Here is a 17,907-nt window from a genome sequence, read left to right as displayed (position 1 = left end):
ATTAAAGTGAACCACTTGCTCCTAATGTGTATGTAAATACAGATGTGTGTAAATGGAAAATGTATCAAAACAGAATATTGAATCCTTAATCAAACAGAGGTAGGCATCTTCCCTAGCTAAAAGTTTTTCTTTTTCTAAGAACCTTTATACTGATTTCCCCAACCACCTGATGCAGACTAAGTTTTCTCTGACAACATTGCATCTACATAAAAATGTAACTATTCTGTCTTCAGTTGAATGATTCACGAGCAGTCCCAATAAAGAGAACTGACACCATTACACCATCTTAATGGCGTTTGACAGAATGCTTTTGGGTCTGGACAACTGTACATTTTTGCTGCTTTAAAAGGGGAGGGGAACATTTGTTATGCTAGAACCAGAAGTGACAAACATTCAGCTTTTGGATCCAACCCACAGAGCTGGGTCACCTGGCCCAGAGACTTGATGAGGGACCTTCCCTTGGTGGCAGCCAACTACCTGGGCAAGAGCTATGATGCTGTAAGCCCAGCAGCACCGCAGGAAGAAGCCCAGCATTATGGAAGCCCACCTGATGCTGTGAGGAAGAAGCCTTAGTACTGTTGGACCTCCAGTGCTGTGGCTCTCACTGGCTTGACTGCCAAGCACTTGGGCGGTAGCAACACTGAAGCCCCAAGCAGCACTGAGGGAAGAGGAGACACTATGGGTTGGTCCTCTAGCTACAGGTTGGCACCTGGAACTCTGGGTCTCTTCCTGGCAGGTCCTGGATGGGCCTGAGCAGGTGTTGCATGCAATGCATCCGTCATGGGGGGGTAGGGGAAGGGATGTCTTCGGACACAATCCAGGACAATCCAGCCTGTGCCTTCCATCTGCAGCCTAAGGTGTCAGATGAGTTTGATACCCCTGTATTAAAACCCTAATGCAGGGCTGTCCAGGTGGTGGTCTGCTATTTTCCAGATGTCTGCTGGAAGAATAATATAGCCAAACATAAAATGCTAAGCAAGTTCTTCATGGAGGACAGATTTCTGTTCCAGAAAGCCGAGTTGAGCATATAACTAGGGGATCATCCATCTCTGGAGATCTTGTCCTGATCAACAGGGATGAATTGATGGAGGATATGAAGTTTATAGGGAAATTGGGAGGAAGTGATTCTGATAAAATTCATGAATCTGAGGCTACGAAAGCATGAGGTCAGCAGAACTAAGACAATGGATTCCAAAAACATAAATTTCAACTGACATATGATAGCAGGCATGGTGCCATGGGAGAACAGACTAAAGAACAAAGGGGCCTAAGAGGGATGGAAGCTTCCCAAAGGCACAGCATTAAAAGCCCAACAAGACAGTATTTTAACTAGATAGAAGCAAAAGAAGAGTGAAGAGAGGCCTATGCGGCTGTACAAGGATGTTCTAACACAGTGGTGGACAATTATTTTGGCTGGAGGCCAACTTAATAAGTTTAGGGACATGTCAAGGGCCACATCCATCTCTGTCTGTTCATCTCTTCCCTCTCTCCGTGTCTCTCAGTTTCTCCTTCTGTCTTCCTCTCAGTCTCTCTTGCTCTTTCTTCCCCTCTCACCATCTCTCCCCCTTCTTGTTCCCTCTCCCCTCTCCATCTCTCCCTTTCCCCCTTCTCCCTCTCCTCTCAAACTCCCTTCCTCCCCTCCCTCTCAGTCTCCCCCTCTCTCCTTTCCATCTTTCTCTTTTCACTCAGACTCTCTCATCCCCTCTGTCCTCTCAGACCATCTCACCCCCTCTCTGCTCAGACTCTCTCCCTCTCAGTAACTCTCTACCCACCGCAATAGCTTTCTCTGCTATCATTCTCTCTCTCCCCCCAGTCTCTCTCCCTCTCCCCCCACCTGCCAGGCTCGCTTGCTCTCTCTCTCTCTCTCTCTCTCTCTCTCTCTCCCAGCCCCTGCTGGGCTCTCTCTCCCCCCTCTTTCCCCCCACCCGGACACACTCTCTCTCTCACCCAAGTCCCACTCTCTCTCCCCCCAGTCTGTCTGTTCCCCCTACCCAGTGTCTCTCTCTCTCCCTCTCCCCCTTTGTATCTGTCCGCCTCCCCAGCTTCCGCTGTCCCTCTCCCATCTCCCTCCCCCTGTATCTAACTCTCCCCATCTCTCTCTTTCCTTGTCTCCGTCTTCTGCCATCTCTCCCTCTCTTTCCTCCCCGTCTCTCTCTCCGTCTCTCCTTCTCTTCATCTCCAGCTCTCCCCTATTTCTCCCCATGCATCTCTCCTTCTCTCTCCTGTCTCCCTTCTCCTCCCATCTCTCTCTCTCTCCCCTCCTTCCTTCCCCATCTCCCTCCCACTCCTTCCCCCTTTCTCCCCCTCCCTCCCTATATCTTTCTCCCCTTCCCCCATCTCCCTGCTCCCTCCCCATTTACCCCCTTTCTAGCTCCCCCTCACCCTCTCATTCCCGTCTCTCTTCCGCCTCTCCCGTTCTCCGCCACGTCTCTCTCTACCCCTGTCTCCCCATCTCTTCCTCTCTCCCCCATCTCTCTCTCACTCTCCCCACCCCCACTCTCTCTCCACCCGTCTCTCCCCTTTTTTCCTTCTCTCTCCCTGGTTTCTCCCTCCCTCCCTCCCACATTTCTCCCTTTCTTTCCACAGTTTCTCCCTCCCCGCACCCCATCTCTCACTCCCCTGACCCCCATTTGCTGCTAGCCTACAAGGGCAATCCTGACATTTTCCACATTCTTCCCCTATAAAGGGGAAAATCCACATTTTTCCCCGTGGAAAACCCAGATCCCTGCTGATGACCTTAATTTCAGGGTAGTAAAGAACTGGCAGAGCAGATCTTGGAGCCTTTGGCAATACTCTTTACCATGTCATGGGAGACAGATGAAGTACCAGAGGATTGGAAAAGGGTCCACACAGTGCCTCCTCTTTAAAACAGGGAAAAAAGGAGGGCCTAGGTAATTAGCCTGGTTAACCTTACCCCAATACTGAGAAAGTTACTTATCAAAATCCATTTGCAAGCATCTGGAGGAAAGGCTGATCACAAGCAGCCAACACGAAATTGTTAAGAACAAATTGTGACCAACTCCCCCCTTCCCCCCCCCAAACAAAACAACTTTTCATTTTAAGAATAACTTGCTGGGTGGATGAAGAGAATTCAGTATATATGTAGACTCAATAAAGCTTTTGACAAAAGTTCCATATGACCTTCTCAAACAGATTGGACAAATGTGGGCTAGATGAAACTGCTACAATGTAGGTAGACAACCAGGTCAACACCCACAAGAAAAGGGTATTTATAAAAGGATCCATGTCAGAATGGCAGTGCTGACAAATGCAAGGAGGTCCTTCATTAGATAGCCTTGCCTGTTTACTCAGGTTCAGCCCAAAAGCCACATTTGGGCTCATGAAGGAATTTACCTCATGGTCAGATCTGTGAGGTTATTTGCATTCCTCTGTACAGGGGCATGTCCTGCAGCCCACCATTCCCTGTAGAAAGCCCTGCAACTTCTGCGAACAGATCTGTGGTTCAAGGATTAGACTTTTATGTCATCTCAAGACATGGGTCCTGCATATGATGATGTTTTGGATATGGATGGCCCTAGATTGGACTGGATTAGATAACTGCCGGAGGTCCCTTGCAACCCTTCTTTTCTATGATTTTGTGGCCAACAGACTCCCAAGTGGCTCAGGAATCTGATCACTTGAAGGACTACATCTCCTTTAAGATCATGTTACTGAACTGCAATCAAGGGAGGTTGTTAAGATTTAAGAAAAAAAATAAGGTTGTTGCCAAAGTGACTTCTGTGAAAAGCCTTCATATTTGGAACCCCCTGCCCTCTTATTTTGAGACAACTTGGGCTTACTGTCTTCCTGCTGCATGCCTATCATTGGGTAGCACTTTTGATGTTGGCCTCTGCTGGTAAGTTTTGTGATATTCTTTGCTGGCTGCTAGTTTATTAAACTCTCATATATATACCACATCAGAAGTAACCAGAGCTTCAAGACAAGCATCATTCTATTAATATTTTTTAGGTTGCAGTAAGTGCACATAAGAAAAAGATTCTGAGCTGTCCCCGTGCCATATTAAAAATCTTATCTATCCATCCATTCACCCATCTACCTATCTCTTTCAGTGATAAAGCCTGCTCCCTTCTTACCTATTGAGATCATCATTTTTGGTGCTTTGATTTTGGTCATCTCCAATTGCCAAAATGTGAAATCTGGTTATGAGAGCAAAAAGGAAATTTAAACACAGAAAATAAAATGCAACAAACGCCCCAATTTTATATTAACCCTTGAAAACATAAGTCTGACATCTGTCATAACACAAACTAATAAAACAATGGTGGACTACACCTGTACTCATCTCCCTGCTGACAGCAATCTAGAAGAATTCCCCTTTTTGTACAAAACTGTTTGTCCACATCCAGAATGAACATTTGGGCAGAAGGCAGTTTGGAATCACTGCTCATGCTGTCTGGTAAAGAGGACAGAAGGCAGGATAGAGTTGCATCTTATAGACTAATGAAATCAGAGATACAAGAACTTTCATAAGCAACAGGATATAGGACTGATATATATACAAGACAGAAACTTTCTGTTAGGGAGGAGAGTATCTTCTCTTCGCCCTTGCCTGGTGCATTTGGAAAGAAAGGACAAAGTTTTATTGGATGGTTGAACTGCCACTTGCCACACATACTCTCAGGGCTTGCTATGGATGTGCCACTCATCTCAAAGTCTGAAATGTTACCAGTGTAACCTTGGGGTAAAGAATAATCAAGGCCTAAGTCTGCATGCTTAGTTACTTAGATTTCCCATCTGTAAAAGGCCACACTAGTATTTATTCTTTCTTGAAAAAATACTTTGCAATCTATGGATGAAAAATCTGTACAAGTACTATTACAACATGTATGGCTATTATACAGCCACTTAAATAGGAAATGGCATTAATGCTTAGACAATTTTTTAATCAAGACTTCGGCTACAAATCCTGGTGTGAAGTCATGATATACCACAACAGGTGGAAAATGTTAAGTGGTTTGTAAAGGATAGTTACATATTACATTAATAAATGCCACACCTAACTGCAGAACAGAAGTTTCTAACATAAAATGCTAATTAGTAATATGTGGACAAGTATTCATGACTAATTTAAATATAAGAATTTATTTCAAAAGCAAAGCATTCATAGAAAAGTTGCATATTAACACAGTTCCTTGATACAACATCCATTCACGTGCATTCAGAATACAGAAACATGTAGAATATATTCTAGAGCTAGTTTTGCCCAGAGTCCTATATATAACATGAAGAAATCACAAGTGAAGTACCTGCCATACAGCTCCTGCAATGTATCTGGAATTTCTACTTTGGGATTTCCCAAGGTTGAACTGAATTTCTCTCTCAATTTCTCTACAAACTCTTTAAACTCTTTTGCACAAACCTTTTAAAACAAGAGATTGAAATGTTAACCCATTTTGTTCCTTATGCTGGAAAGGGGCAAAAATTCTTCCGTTTCATATTAATAGCTAGGAGGCCTATTGCAAATGGTTTGTTTGTGATTTATCATACAGGGGAAGAAGCAGCAGCAGCACAGTTAACTAGTTATGATATTACATCATAAAAGTATTTTGTATGGCTGTTCATTGGGTAAACAATTAACTGTTTTTTTAATTTGATCTCTCATAACTACAAGTCTCATCAAGAAGATATTTTGGAAAAAACCCCCCACTTCAATACCAGTATGAGAGCTAGTCTTAACCAAGCCCCCATTCTTACGGATTTCATAACTGTTTGGCCTACACTACTTACAGGGCTTGTAATAAGCCATCCAGTCATTTATAAAGCACGGCAGTCAGGCCTGTTGAGGCAAAGGGCGTTAAAAAAAACCAAAACCAACCAACCAAACCAAAAAACCAAACCATGGCAGAATCTGTTCCTTTTCAACTTTCAGCTATGGTCCACCTTCTGCTCTGTAACTGGAGACTGGGAGATGTTCTTTGATAAGTGAAAGCAAATGTTACATCATAATAGAGTTGGTCATCAATTTTCTGATTAAATAATTTCTCATCAGAAAACAGCCATTCATCAAACAAACTGGGAAAGGGCCCTAATTCAAAGGAAGTGTTGCACTTGTTATTATATTCCATTTTGACATTTTCAAAACTAAATTTTATATTTTGCAACTGTAGTTAATTTACACTGGATGTCTAAAGCCAACATGAAATACAGACCGAACCCCAATAATTATTTTATTGGTTTGCAATTTTACAGTTTAGATGTTTTGTTCTAGTTGGAATTTTTTTAAATGTCCCAAATCAAAGGACACACAGTTTCCTGCTGTAGCAAGGGGTATGCACAAATATAAATATGGAGCCATTTCAAATGGGGAGCTACTGACTGGGAGTGTGCAGCATTAAGTTCTAACAGTTAAATGTGCACAAGCTGGGAGTGATACAAATGTAGCAAAGCCCTGGATGAAGCAGTTGGAACTGTATCACTTCTGGCTTGTGCACACCTAACTGTTAGAACCTAAGAAATACTGCATACCCAAGTAGATGAATGAAGGAAAACCTAGTGTAGTTTAACATGAAATTAAAATGTGAAGCTAAAGACTTAAAAGGTGTCTAATGAACCCTAGCTGTAAGAAGAGGTCTGTAGCACAGACAATGTACATAAAATTCAATGACTAAAGGTATACTGGCTTGCTGTCCAGATGTGCTGCTTTTTTGCCCTTTAGATGGATGCCTATATTTATCTTACTCAAAAATTAAGAGAGATGTGGCACATGAGAATATTGGTAGGAGCCTGACAATGCAAGGGAAAACTAAGCATGTGAACTGCAGAACTCAAAATAGCATTCCATGGAAATGTTATGATAACTCTTTTATGATACTTCTCTTACCTGTGGGTCTTGGTAGTTGTTTTCTCTATTCATGAAATCCTCAATAAGAACTTTATCTTGGTAAACTTCAGCAAGGCAAACTCTGCAACAGATACTTACAATGTGATTGAGTACTAAATATCACTGTTCTTCACAATTCAGCATGGCTCAGGAAATAAGCCCATTGACAGTTGTGTGAGTTACTGTTTCTATTTACCCCAGAGAACAGAAAAAACATTAGAAAGCCTACATAATGGATCATACACATGCCAACATCTTCACAGCACCTTTTCTTCATGTAACATCCATTTCTCAGACTAAGATAATATGAAACTAGAGAATACAGTTCTCAGAATTTTTTCACTTGGAGTCACAGCACAGAACCTCCAAGCACATCTCATGATTTCAAGTTCTGCACTGAAAAAGGGGTTGGGGGAGAAGAAAAGTTGACAAATGCCAAACGTCAAATTTCCTTTGATACAGTACTGCTACAAAGCATGAGTACATATGGAGAACAGAGTATAAAGTACCCCACATAACAGGGATTACCATTTCATCTCTTAGGGATAAAAAGGAAGGAAAGAAATCTGTTTTTGAGAGAATGGTAGCTGCAATCTAAAACAAGACATTTTTTCAGCAGCCTGGTCCAACCAAGACACATGCAAGAAACACTCCTGCCAATAATGGTTGCTTGTGATATTTCATCATCTTTGCAGGGTTAAAGTTGGAGCTGTTTTGCAATATTTGCATAGCTACATTTGTATAGTCTCAACTGTTTTAGACTCAAGGCACCCCTCAGAAAATGCCAGCTCCTAGCTTTCACTCCTTTTCTAACAAGGGAAAAATAGAAGAGCAATTCTTCTGTTGCAAAGAGCTCAGAAAGGCCACAATAAGCGAGAATGTTTTTGACACTGTGGGTTTCTATTTGAAAATTCTGGGTTTATCTTGTGAATTGTGTGAAAGTTTGCACACCTAACAGTGTTAATACTGCCCATCTTTAAAAGGATCTCAAAGTACCCCAAGGTGCTGCATGGTTAAATTAGAGCATAGCAGCTGATGTAGGGTCAGGAGCAGCACTCCCCCTCCCCTGTTGAAATCCCTCAAAATGTACATTTCTTTAAGTCTAGAACTACAAAGATAACAAATATCTACTACTATTTTGTAAACTCAAATAGCAGACATCTGTGGGGTAGACTAAATGACATCACCCCTGCTGTTGAGATTATAAATATTGATATTCTGCCACAAGATGGAATTTCTATGATTTAATTTGCTTTTTTACATACCTAGGAAGTTACACATAGCAAAGCACATTAAATTAACAACAAAGTTGCAAAGCTGAATGGGCAAAAGGAAAAAAAAAAGAAGCCAGTACTAAGTTTGCCACGGCAACCGTCATGCAGTATGCCTCTGCTTTTTCAGGACACAGAATTGTATTGGCATATTTAATTCTGGCATTACCTGAATTCAGAGTGCTAGATTTTCCACCTTTAATGTTACTGTTTTACATATAAAGAAACAAAAAGCAACAAGCGACCTGGAACAGATCTGCACCCCCCAGAGCTGTGTGGGGAGTAGGGGTGGGGGCAGGGCTTGTGCACGCTGTGTGTGGCTTCCAAAAACCAAAACCAACCAACCAAACACAGCGTTCCCCAATATATATTTTTGCTTTCTTACTGTATTATATTCCTCCCCAAACCTTAAATGACTTCAGGTTAGTTCCCTAGCTCAATTTATCCTAGAAGGTATTTTCAGCTATACAACAAGAAATTCTACTTGAATTACAAAGGAAGATGACACAGGCTACAACTACTTCAATAAAGCAGAGCAGGACTCGAGAACTCAGGAAAGAGATAAAGGAGCAAGAATTATTACGAGGGATCCAGGTTTTCTATTTCCCACGGAAAAACAGAGTGAAACATGGATTTTCCCCTTTACTGGAGTAAAATGTAAGTGTCTCATCTTAACAGAGAAACGCACAGATTTTGCAGTTTTGAAGTGAGCTCCCTGCAGGCTGGCAGAGTTCCTGGCAGGCTGCAAGGGGCTGGGAGGGAGCACAAGGAGGGTGGTCAGGGATCCTAGTTTTCCCTGATAATCGCAAATTCTCTGATAAAAAGCCTAAAATCCGTGATTAAAATTAAAGGCCCCCCACATAGTGAAACATAGAGGTGACTCCTCCCGTTGCCTGCTGTGGGCTGAGGCGGGGGCAAGGGCCGGCGTCCAGCAGCAGTGCGCACTCCTGGGGGGCAGGGAGGATCTGCACCCCCCAGAGCTGTGTGGGGAGTGGGGGTGGGGGCAGGGCTTGTGCACGCTGTGTGTGGCTTCCCTGAAGGGCTGATAGCGTGCTGCTCTGGGTCCATGCACCATCAGCTGGCTGGGCACTCCTGCGGGAAGCTGGCTGGGGGCTGAGGAAGTGGGTAGGTGTTGAAGAAAGCCCCATACAGAGTGCCTGCCTGGCTGGCAGTGCATGGACCCCGAGTGGTGCAGTACTGGCTCTTCAGGGAAGGTGCACATGGAGGCAGCTCACTCAGGTCAAGACTGCGCCACTCCAGGTCCACGTGCTGCCAGCCAGGCGGGCACTTCATGTGCGGCTTTCTTTCTCCAACACCTCCCCACTCCCTCAACCAGCTTCTTGTGAGTGTCCGCCCAGCCAGTGGTGCATGGACCGAGAGCAGTGTGCTATCGGCCTGAGAAGGCTGTGCATTTTCCTGTGTGCCTTCCCTGAAGGGCCAACAGTGTGCTGCTTCGGGTCCACACCCCACCAGCTGGGCAAGCACTCCATGGGGGGGCTTTCCCCAACACCTCCCCGCTCCCTCAGGCCCCAGCCAGCTTCCAGCAGGAGTGCCCACATGGCTAGAGGAGCATGGACGGCGTGCCTTTAGGGAAGCTGTAGGTGGAGGTGGAGCCCGCTCTGGCTGATACCATGCTGATTGTGGTCCACGTGCCGCCAGCTGGTCGGGCACTCTGTGTCTTTCCCCAACATCTCCCCACTCCCTCAGGCCCCAGCCAGCTTCCCCCACAGCCAGCCTTGACCTGCAGTCCCCTAGCCCCCTGCAAGCTCCACTTACGTCACAGGCTCCATGAAGGAAAGCCTTAGGTAACAAAGAGCCTCAGGCCCCACCCTTTTTCCCCCTCCCTCCTCCTCCAGACAGGATTGGGGGGTTCCTGCCCTTTTTTCAATCAGCTGTTGCAGGAATTGTGCCAGCCTGCAGAGCTCTTTTCAAAACTGGGAAATCTGCAGGTTTCTCTGCTAAAAGGTAAAATCCATTTTTTCTTTGATAAAATAGGGAAATCTGCAGTTTTGTTTTTCTGGGAAATGGAAAATCCAGATCCCTGGTGGTCAGGTAGGGGCCATAATGTGCATGTATGTGCACGTGGCCTCAGGCAGACTGAAGCGCAGCTCCTGCAGGTAAGTGGGGGGTGGGACTGAGGGCCCTATATGGAGGAAGAAAGGGAGGGAGTTGGGCAGGGCTGCTGCCCAGCTGGGTAGTTCATGGGGTTTGGGGCCTGGAGCTGCAATGCACAGCCGCAGAGCCCTGGTGGGGAATGGGACAGGCCTGCGGGAGGCTTGTCTGAGGGCAGGGGAGCAGGACCAGCTCTTTGCCACTGCACACACTCCCAGGGCAGCACAGGGGCACATTCCCCCCAGATCTGTGCATGAGATGGGGGCAAGTACACACTGCCTGGTGTGGGCTCTTGCCCTGCTGCCCTCCTCTGGGGCCTCTGCAGCATGGCAGGTGCAAGCTGGCACAGCATGGCAGCTGCAGGGCATGTGGAGGGGAGTGAGAGGCACCAGTAGGACTGGTGTGGGGGTGGGAAATGAGAGACACGAGCAGGGCTGGTGGGGGGGTTGTGGGGGAGAGTGAGGGGCCTTTAAATTTAATCATGGATTTGGGGGTTTTTTTTAAATCAGAGAAAACCAGGATCCCTGGTTATTACAGCCCCAATTTTGACTTCAGTATTATTGGTATTCTGCCTCTTCTTTGGGATACCCAGATCACACAGCATTCCAGACTAGTTGGTAAAAGGCTGCTGAGAAAATGGCATTGGAGATTTGTTTTAGTATGGTAAAAGTGGTACAAAAGTTGGAGTCAGATTTGCAGGAGTGAAAACCTTAATTTCATTTCATAAGGATTTAGTCTACAGTTAAATTATAAAGGATTGAAGCAAAAAACTTCTTACTTGTAATTAAGATAAGTCTGTGGATTTTTGACAATGTAGCGAGCTCTACGTCCAACAGAATGAGAAGTCTTATCTAGAGAGTCTTCAAAACTAGCATGCATGATGTCCCGGACTACCTGCCATGGAACAAAGGGTCCTTTCACCTGGATCAAGACACAAAACCAAACAGTCGGAATAGCTTAGTTTGACCTTTATAGGTACTTGTGACAGTTGGCACCAGTAGCCACCATCAGCGCCAATATTATAATCGAATCTACTGAGTACACATTAACTAGAGAAGTGATACCTTTGCATTTAGCACATTGCTAGCAATTCGACAGAGCATGAGTAAGCTGTCTTCTTGCACTGTCCAGGTGACACGCAGGCGTGTCATTCTCTGCAGGGCACTCTGATCAGCTTCATCATGGTAGCGCAACCTTTTACTTTTTTCCATAGATGTCTCTTCTTCAAATGAACCCAGAAGAAAAAAAAAAAAAAAAATCAAATATATTAGTACAATGTGCTCACAAAAATTTATATTTCTAGCAAGTAATTATTATTTATTTGTATTACAGCAACTCCTAGAGGCAACAGTGAGGTTGGCATCCCCTTGCAATGGTCACAATACAAACCAGTGGTTGTCAGCTGAGGTCCCATGACACCCCATGGTGCTTCAAGACACTTTCAGAGGTGCTATATTCAGGTGTTGCTGCTGCAGCAGATCCCCTCATGCACAGCCAACACCAGAAGGACTATGGCGTAAGCACAGACTTCCACCTGCATTAACAGGCAAATCTAAGACAGACAAGCCTAAAACAGACATGAGCAGTCACTTTTGCTGAAGTTCTGCCTGGTCTGGCATCTCCTGGAAACACAAGTGCATGGGGCCAGCCCAGGTGCCTGTATCCAGGAATGATGAGGAAGCAACAAGAAAAGGCTGTGATAAGAGCAGGCGCTCTTGCCTGCTTTCGGTTCACTGGATGACCCTTAGCAGGAAGAAGTCTGTACATGTGCCCTGCCTGGTGTGGCTGTTGATGAAGTATGTGGGACACTTTTACCTGGACATGATGGCAGTGGCAGCAACCCAGTTGAGGGCCCTGAGGTAACCTGAGGCAGTACAACAATGGTTCTCAAATGACATCCTGCCAAATTCAAAAAAGCTACTAAGGAATGACCTGAATCTCAAAAGGTTGAAAACCCTTGGTATAAAGGATCATTCATGCTGGTTTCAAAAATGTGTTATCTGGATAGATAAAAAGGTGAGACAAAGAATACCTCTTACAGATGGGTAAAGTGAGATGCTGAGTGTCTAAAAGCATGGGTAGCACTTTTCCCCAAGTAGTGCTTTCTTTGATGCATCTGTGACGGGGCCCACTATGTGTAATGTGCTTTCCAACAAACTAAGGACTGTTCCTGCTCTTTAGGAAGGAATTCACAGCCTCAGGCATGTAACTACTTGCAGTTAGATATTTAATTTGCTTGCCTCATGCAAAATTAACAGGCTAGTTCAGTAGGAAGCTTAAAGGGAGTCAGAACAGGTAGAAACCTACTGTAAATTCTAATTAATTCCCAGCTGTGACATTGACCTGCTCTGTGACCTCAGACAAACTCCAGCACCTCTCTTCCTTTGCCTTCTCACAGTATGTCTACCTTGCCTACTGTCAGGGCTGTCTGACTTCTAAGCAACAGGCACTGCATGCCACAGGGGCCACAGATCCATGCCCTGAACTGCTCAGGTACTCCCCTGTTGCATTGTGCCCCAGCTCTGACCTTCAGCTCCCTAGGTTCAGATCACACTGGGTACTCCCAGCATTGCAGGCTGTACTATGCTGCCCAGCCCTGTGAGATGGAGAGACAAAACAGAATCCAGAGAAGGGAAGGGGAGCCCAGAGACCCCAGCTGCTGCTGTAGCCAGAGGGACAGTAGGAGAGCAGTGGCTAGGTATGAGTCCAGGGGCTGCAAATTAACCCTTAGTGAGCTGCATGGGCTCGTGGGCCACAAGTTGGACAGCCCTGGTTTAGATGGTAAACTCTTTGGGACAGAGATTCTTGCAGAACATGTCAAGAGTACCAGGAACACCATCCTCCCCCCTCCATGGTCACTAGGTTTTAATATAACATACGAAATACACAATAGTTAATAGGGAATGAAAGAAGAATGAAGGAAATAGAAACCAGAATCTCTTCATGTAGCCAAATTTTATTTGTGAAAAATACTGAAAAGATCAGAAGCAGAGAAGTAGTAGAAAAAAAAGTAATAGAACAGGGAGCAGCAGTTACCATTATTAGAAAGAAATGGGCTTGGCAATGTAGGGGCGGGAAGAAGAACAAGGTAGTCATAATTGAGAACAACAGGAATGGGAAAAGTTCCAACAATAAAACACAAGATAATAGAAAATGCAGAACAAAAGTCAAAGGGCTGCAAGATCAGGAAGGAAAAAGCTAAGTGCAGCAGAATAGCTGGGATGAGCTAGAGAATTCAGAAACAAATACTCTATGAAGAGGAGGAGAAATTAGTAAATGCCAAGTTCAGAAAGGCACACAGAAACAGAAGGGACATCTAGATTAGGTTTTTATGATTACAAGCAAAACTATAGTGTTTGTTCAAAAGGGTTCACACCTTGATCAAAAGAATATCCACTCCATCTGCTCTTAAATACCAAGCTACAAAACAAGCAAAGTAATAATAAATGTAGGGTCTTTACTAAAAATAACAACAAACCTACATGCTCCAAAGGAAGACAATACAAAAGATAAGGGATCCACTGATACCATGGGTCTCTGTGATGACCTTAAGAAATAACCCCACACAACAGAGGAAGGCAAGAACCATTAGAGGTTTTATTTTGTTCATCTTCCCTGGAATAAATTCTTGCCCAACTCCAAATCTAGCAAACCTGATCATTTGAGCAAAACCATTCAGGAATCTGAGAAAGGTTTGACAATACCATCAGAAGCACCAGCATAACCCATTCAATTTCTCTCTCATATGTAGCCCTGGCTTCCTTGGTCTTCTGTGGAAGACAGAACCTACTTTCCTAGAAGCCAAATAATGCAAATGCAAGGGAGAAAAATTCTTCCTGGGTGCTGCAAAACAAAAGCCCCAAAACATGGGATTAATACAGTCTAATATAGTGCAAAGATTTCTGTAAGCATAGTGAAAATACAAAAGACCAGATGATAAACAAGGAAAACTAATCAGAAAAAAATCACAATTATTAAATCTGACCTTCCTTTCTTCCATGCAAAACCACAGAATTCCCTGTAATCTAAACCAATATTTGGCTTCAAATAAAAATGTACTTCAAGAACCCTAGGAAACTAACCCTACCACCCCAGTGCAAAACTGCTCAAATGACTGACCTCCTCCAAGTACTATGAAGCCATGTATCACTTCGCAGACAACCTTCTCTAGCTTCAAACACTGCTTTCCAAATCCTGTCCTCACCACAAAACTGAAGTGAAAAAGTTCTATCCTACCAGACACCTCCACATATGGGAGCAACATACATGGTTTCCTTTCAACCCTCTCATGAGGATATAAAACACTTGAAACTTCATATCATATGCTCTAATGTACTATTCCACAAATGCTTCAATCCTATCATAATATTTTTTACATAAACTCATCAAGCTGAGTCTTGAAGTAATTTAGGTTTCTCACCCCCAGTGGCTGGAGGTCATTAGTGATACATCTAAAGCTGAGATTTTCAGCCATGACACCCTGAGGTGCCTTGAGATCCTTTCAAGGCTAATGTGGGATGTTAACACTGTTACATGTGCAAACATGTTTCACAAGATAAACCCAGGGACTTCAAATAGGAATCCATAGTATTACAATCATTTTGACCTGTTATAAGTTTTCTGAATTCTTTGCAACAGAAGAGCTGCTCTATTATTTTTGTAGTAAAAATGGTGAAAACTAAGGGCTGTCATTTTCCAATGGGTGCCTCGAGCCCAACAAAGTTGAAAACCACAGATCTAAAGATGTTCAAGCAGGGAGTTGTAAGTGACAACCAGAGGGATTCTGTTGCTTAACCTTAGACATTATTAATGATCTCTGATTCCTCCTGAAAATGACACTTCAAGGTAGTTTTGTGGATAGTTCTCAAAAAAGTCAGCTCAGTGTGTAGCTGCAACCAAAAAAGCCAACAAAATGTTAAGTATCATTACAAAGTGAATAGAAAACAAAATAGAGAATATTATTATGCATTTATACAAATCCAGGGTGCACCCACATCTTGAATACTGTGTACATACCTGGCCTCTGCATCCATAGGTGTTGGCTTTTATTTTTGCTGGTGGGAGGGGGCAGGGGCAGATGTAGGCAGCCCATTGCAGGCTTGGGGCTCCCTACCATGGTGCCTCTCCATGGCAAGGCAATCCCTGCCTGTCTGGTAGCAGTGGAGGGCACAACACCACACCAGGCTGTCACTCCCACTCTTGCCAGGTGGGTAAGGGGTGCCTTGCCATTACGGCACAGCCAGAGTAGGACTCCTGGGAGGAGGGCAGCAGGGTGGGGAGTCTGCATTTGCCCCGTTCATAAGTCTGGGGGGCATGTGCCCCCTGCCATTTTCCTCTTCTGCAAGCAGCAGCAGGGAGCTGCTCCCTGCCCCCTGGATAAGCCACCTGTAGCTCTGTCTCAATTCCCTGTCCCAGCCCCATGCACTGCCCAGGCTGGGCAACACCCCCAGGCTCAGCCCCTGCCCCACTCTCTCCCTCACTGTGGGGGACTTCAATCTACCCCTGCCCCTCCACAGACTTACCTGCAGACAGCTGGGGGAGGTGCTTGGGGCTGTATTCCTGGCCATGTGCAATGCATGCACACACATGAACATTGAGCCCCCTGAGTCACGCTCCCCACAGCCCCCTGAAGGCTGGAACTCTACCAGGCTGCAAGGGAAAACCTGCCATTTCCCATGTTTTTCTGTGGTGAACGGAAAACCCAGATCCCTGCAAGATACTGGGAATCTGGGACAAACGCTGTTCCAGAGTCATGCAGCCTGGGACTGGGACTTGATGTTCCCATTTTGGGACTCTCACCTAATTAGGGATGGGTGGTCACCTTACCCTTTTCCCAAGGGGGGGGGCAGGCCCTCAGGTTGCCATGTATGTGGCAACTATGTCTGCATCTCAGAAAGGATACAGTAGACTTGTAACCGGTACAATGAAAATGGCAATGAAAATGATCCAGAGTATGAAGTATGGATCAGCTGCCATACCAGGAGAGACTGAAAAAGCCTAGAACTCCAGTTTGGAAAGGAGAAAGATGAGGGAAGGATAAGATAGAGGTCTATAAAATCACAAAGAATGTAGAACAAGTAGGCAGTAAACAGATGTTCACCAAGTCCCAGAATACTAGAACTAAGGGGCACTCACTGAAATTAGCAGGGGACAGGTTTAAAACCAATATGAGAAAGTAATTTTTTTATGCAACATGTAGTTAACTCATGCAGTTAATTTCCACAGGAGATGACAACAGCAGACAGAATAGCTAGATTCAAAAAGCAAGTAGACAAATGAGAGTAGCTGTTGAACTGAATGCTTGGAGATGTTTCCTCTGGCATCTCTAAACCAACAATGGTGGATGCCAGGGAGGTTAATGAATACAGGCTAGATCATTGTAGATCAGGGTGCTCAATCCCTGGGCTGCAGGCCAAATGTGGCCCATGAAGCTATCACATCTGACCCATGGGGCTCCCCAGGGTCTGTAAATTCGGCAGCGAAGAAGCAGTAGCCTTTAACATGGTTACCCTCCCCCCTGCCAAATTCCCAAATGTCAAGTCCTGTGCACCCAGGCAAAGTTAAGCTGTGCTCCCATCTCCCTGGCAGAGCCAGGCCATGCCCCCTTTCACACACCTCCCCCCTCCACAAGGCTGGGCTATGCTTCCTTTCCTCCCCACAGGGCTGGAATGGGATTGGGCCAAGCCCCCTTCCCCGCTGCAAGGCCAGGCCATGCCCTCTTTTCCCTAGGGGGCTTGGCTGAGGCCTAGCCATGCCCCTTTCCCCCCACAAGGCCAGGCCATGTCCCTTAGACTCACCATGGGATTGGCTCAGGCCCCCTCCCTACTGCAGGGCCACGTGAAGACCCTTCCTTCCCCCTTGCAGGGCTGGGCTCAGGACAGGTTGGCCCCTGTTCCCCTCTGAGCGGCCAGATGGTGGTCACCACTGTGGGTCTGGATCAGAACAACCATCTGGCCTGCAGTCAGACCAGGTACCACCCATCTGGTCTGACATGAAAAAGGTTGAACACCACTTCTCTAGACTGGTGGTGTCCAATTTTTCAGCTCTGTAAACCAGATTCATAGATTTCATAGACTAGTGCCAGGTGGATCCAAGGGATCTAGCACTTGGGTCTGGGACCCAAATCGGGCCCTGGTCACCCATACGATACAGTGGCCACAGTCTTTGCCCTCTACAGGATATGGCCTGCCACCCCATATGCATGCAGGATTGGCCTGGTCTCCCTGCCTGTGTGCTCTGGATAGGCCAAGCTGCCCTGAGCATGCAGTTCTGGACCCCATCACCCAGATACCAGCCCCACACACTTTGGATTGTGCCCATCACCTGGGAGCCTCCCCCACACACTTCAGATTGGGCCAAGCTGCTCCACACAGACAGAACTGGCCATGCTGCTTGCCCCTAGCCCATGTGCGCATGAACCAGTCCTGTGCATGCCTGATGGGGCCCCAATGCCCATCCCTGTGAAGGCAGGTGGGATTGCATGTGCATGGCCATGTCAGCTGGCCCATGGAGCTAAGAAATTTGGTGCTGGAGGAAAGGTGGTTAATGGGGCTTAGCCCCACCCCTCCAAACATGGGGTTGCACAGAGGGCCACAGGGCAGCCCAGGTACTGGCTCCAGGTGGCTGCAGCAAGGAGAGTGGGGGTGGGGAGAGGGCTGTGCATAGACAGACAGACAGCACCCA

General features: G+C 45.7%; 1 protein-coding gene across 5 annotated transcripts in view; it reads right to left on the bottom strand.

Moving 5' to 3' along the window:
• GTF3C1 (general transcription factor IIIC subunit 1) overlaps nt 1–17,907 on the bottom strand; it is a 154,881-nt gene that overhangs the window by 48,832 nt on the left and 88,142 nt on the right. For all 5 annotated transcript variants that reach the window (XM_090024842.1, XM_090024841.1, XM_090024838.1 and 2 more), the window contains exons 24-28: nt 11,289–11,446; nt 11,003–11,145; nt 6,842–6,923; nt 5,268–5,380; nt 4,095–4,157 (exon numbers count right to left, since the gene is read on the bottom strand). In XM_090024842.1, the coding sequence (XP_089880968.1) occupies nt 4,095–4,157; nt 5,268–5,380; nt 6,842–6,923; nt 11,003–11,145; nt 11,289–11,446 (559 nt within the window). The remainder of the gene's footprint in view (nt 1–4,094; nt 4,158–5,267; nt 5,381–6,841; nt 6,924–11,002; nt 11,146–11,288; nt 11,447–17,907) is intronic.

Source organism: Crocodylus siamensis, chromosome 12, assembly GCF_052110815.1.
Source record: "Crocodylus siamensis isolate JL-2025a chromosome 12, ASM5211081v1, whole genome shotgun sequence".
NCBI lineage: Eukaryota > Metazoa > Chordata > Crocodylia > Crocodylidae > Crocodylus > Crocodylus siamensis.
This window is presented reverse-complemented; position numbering and strand designations above follow the sequence as displayed.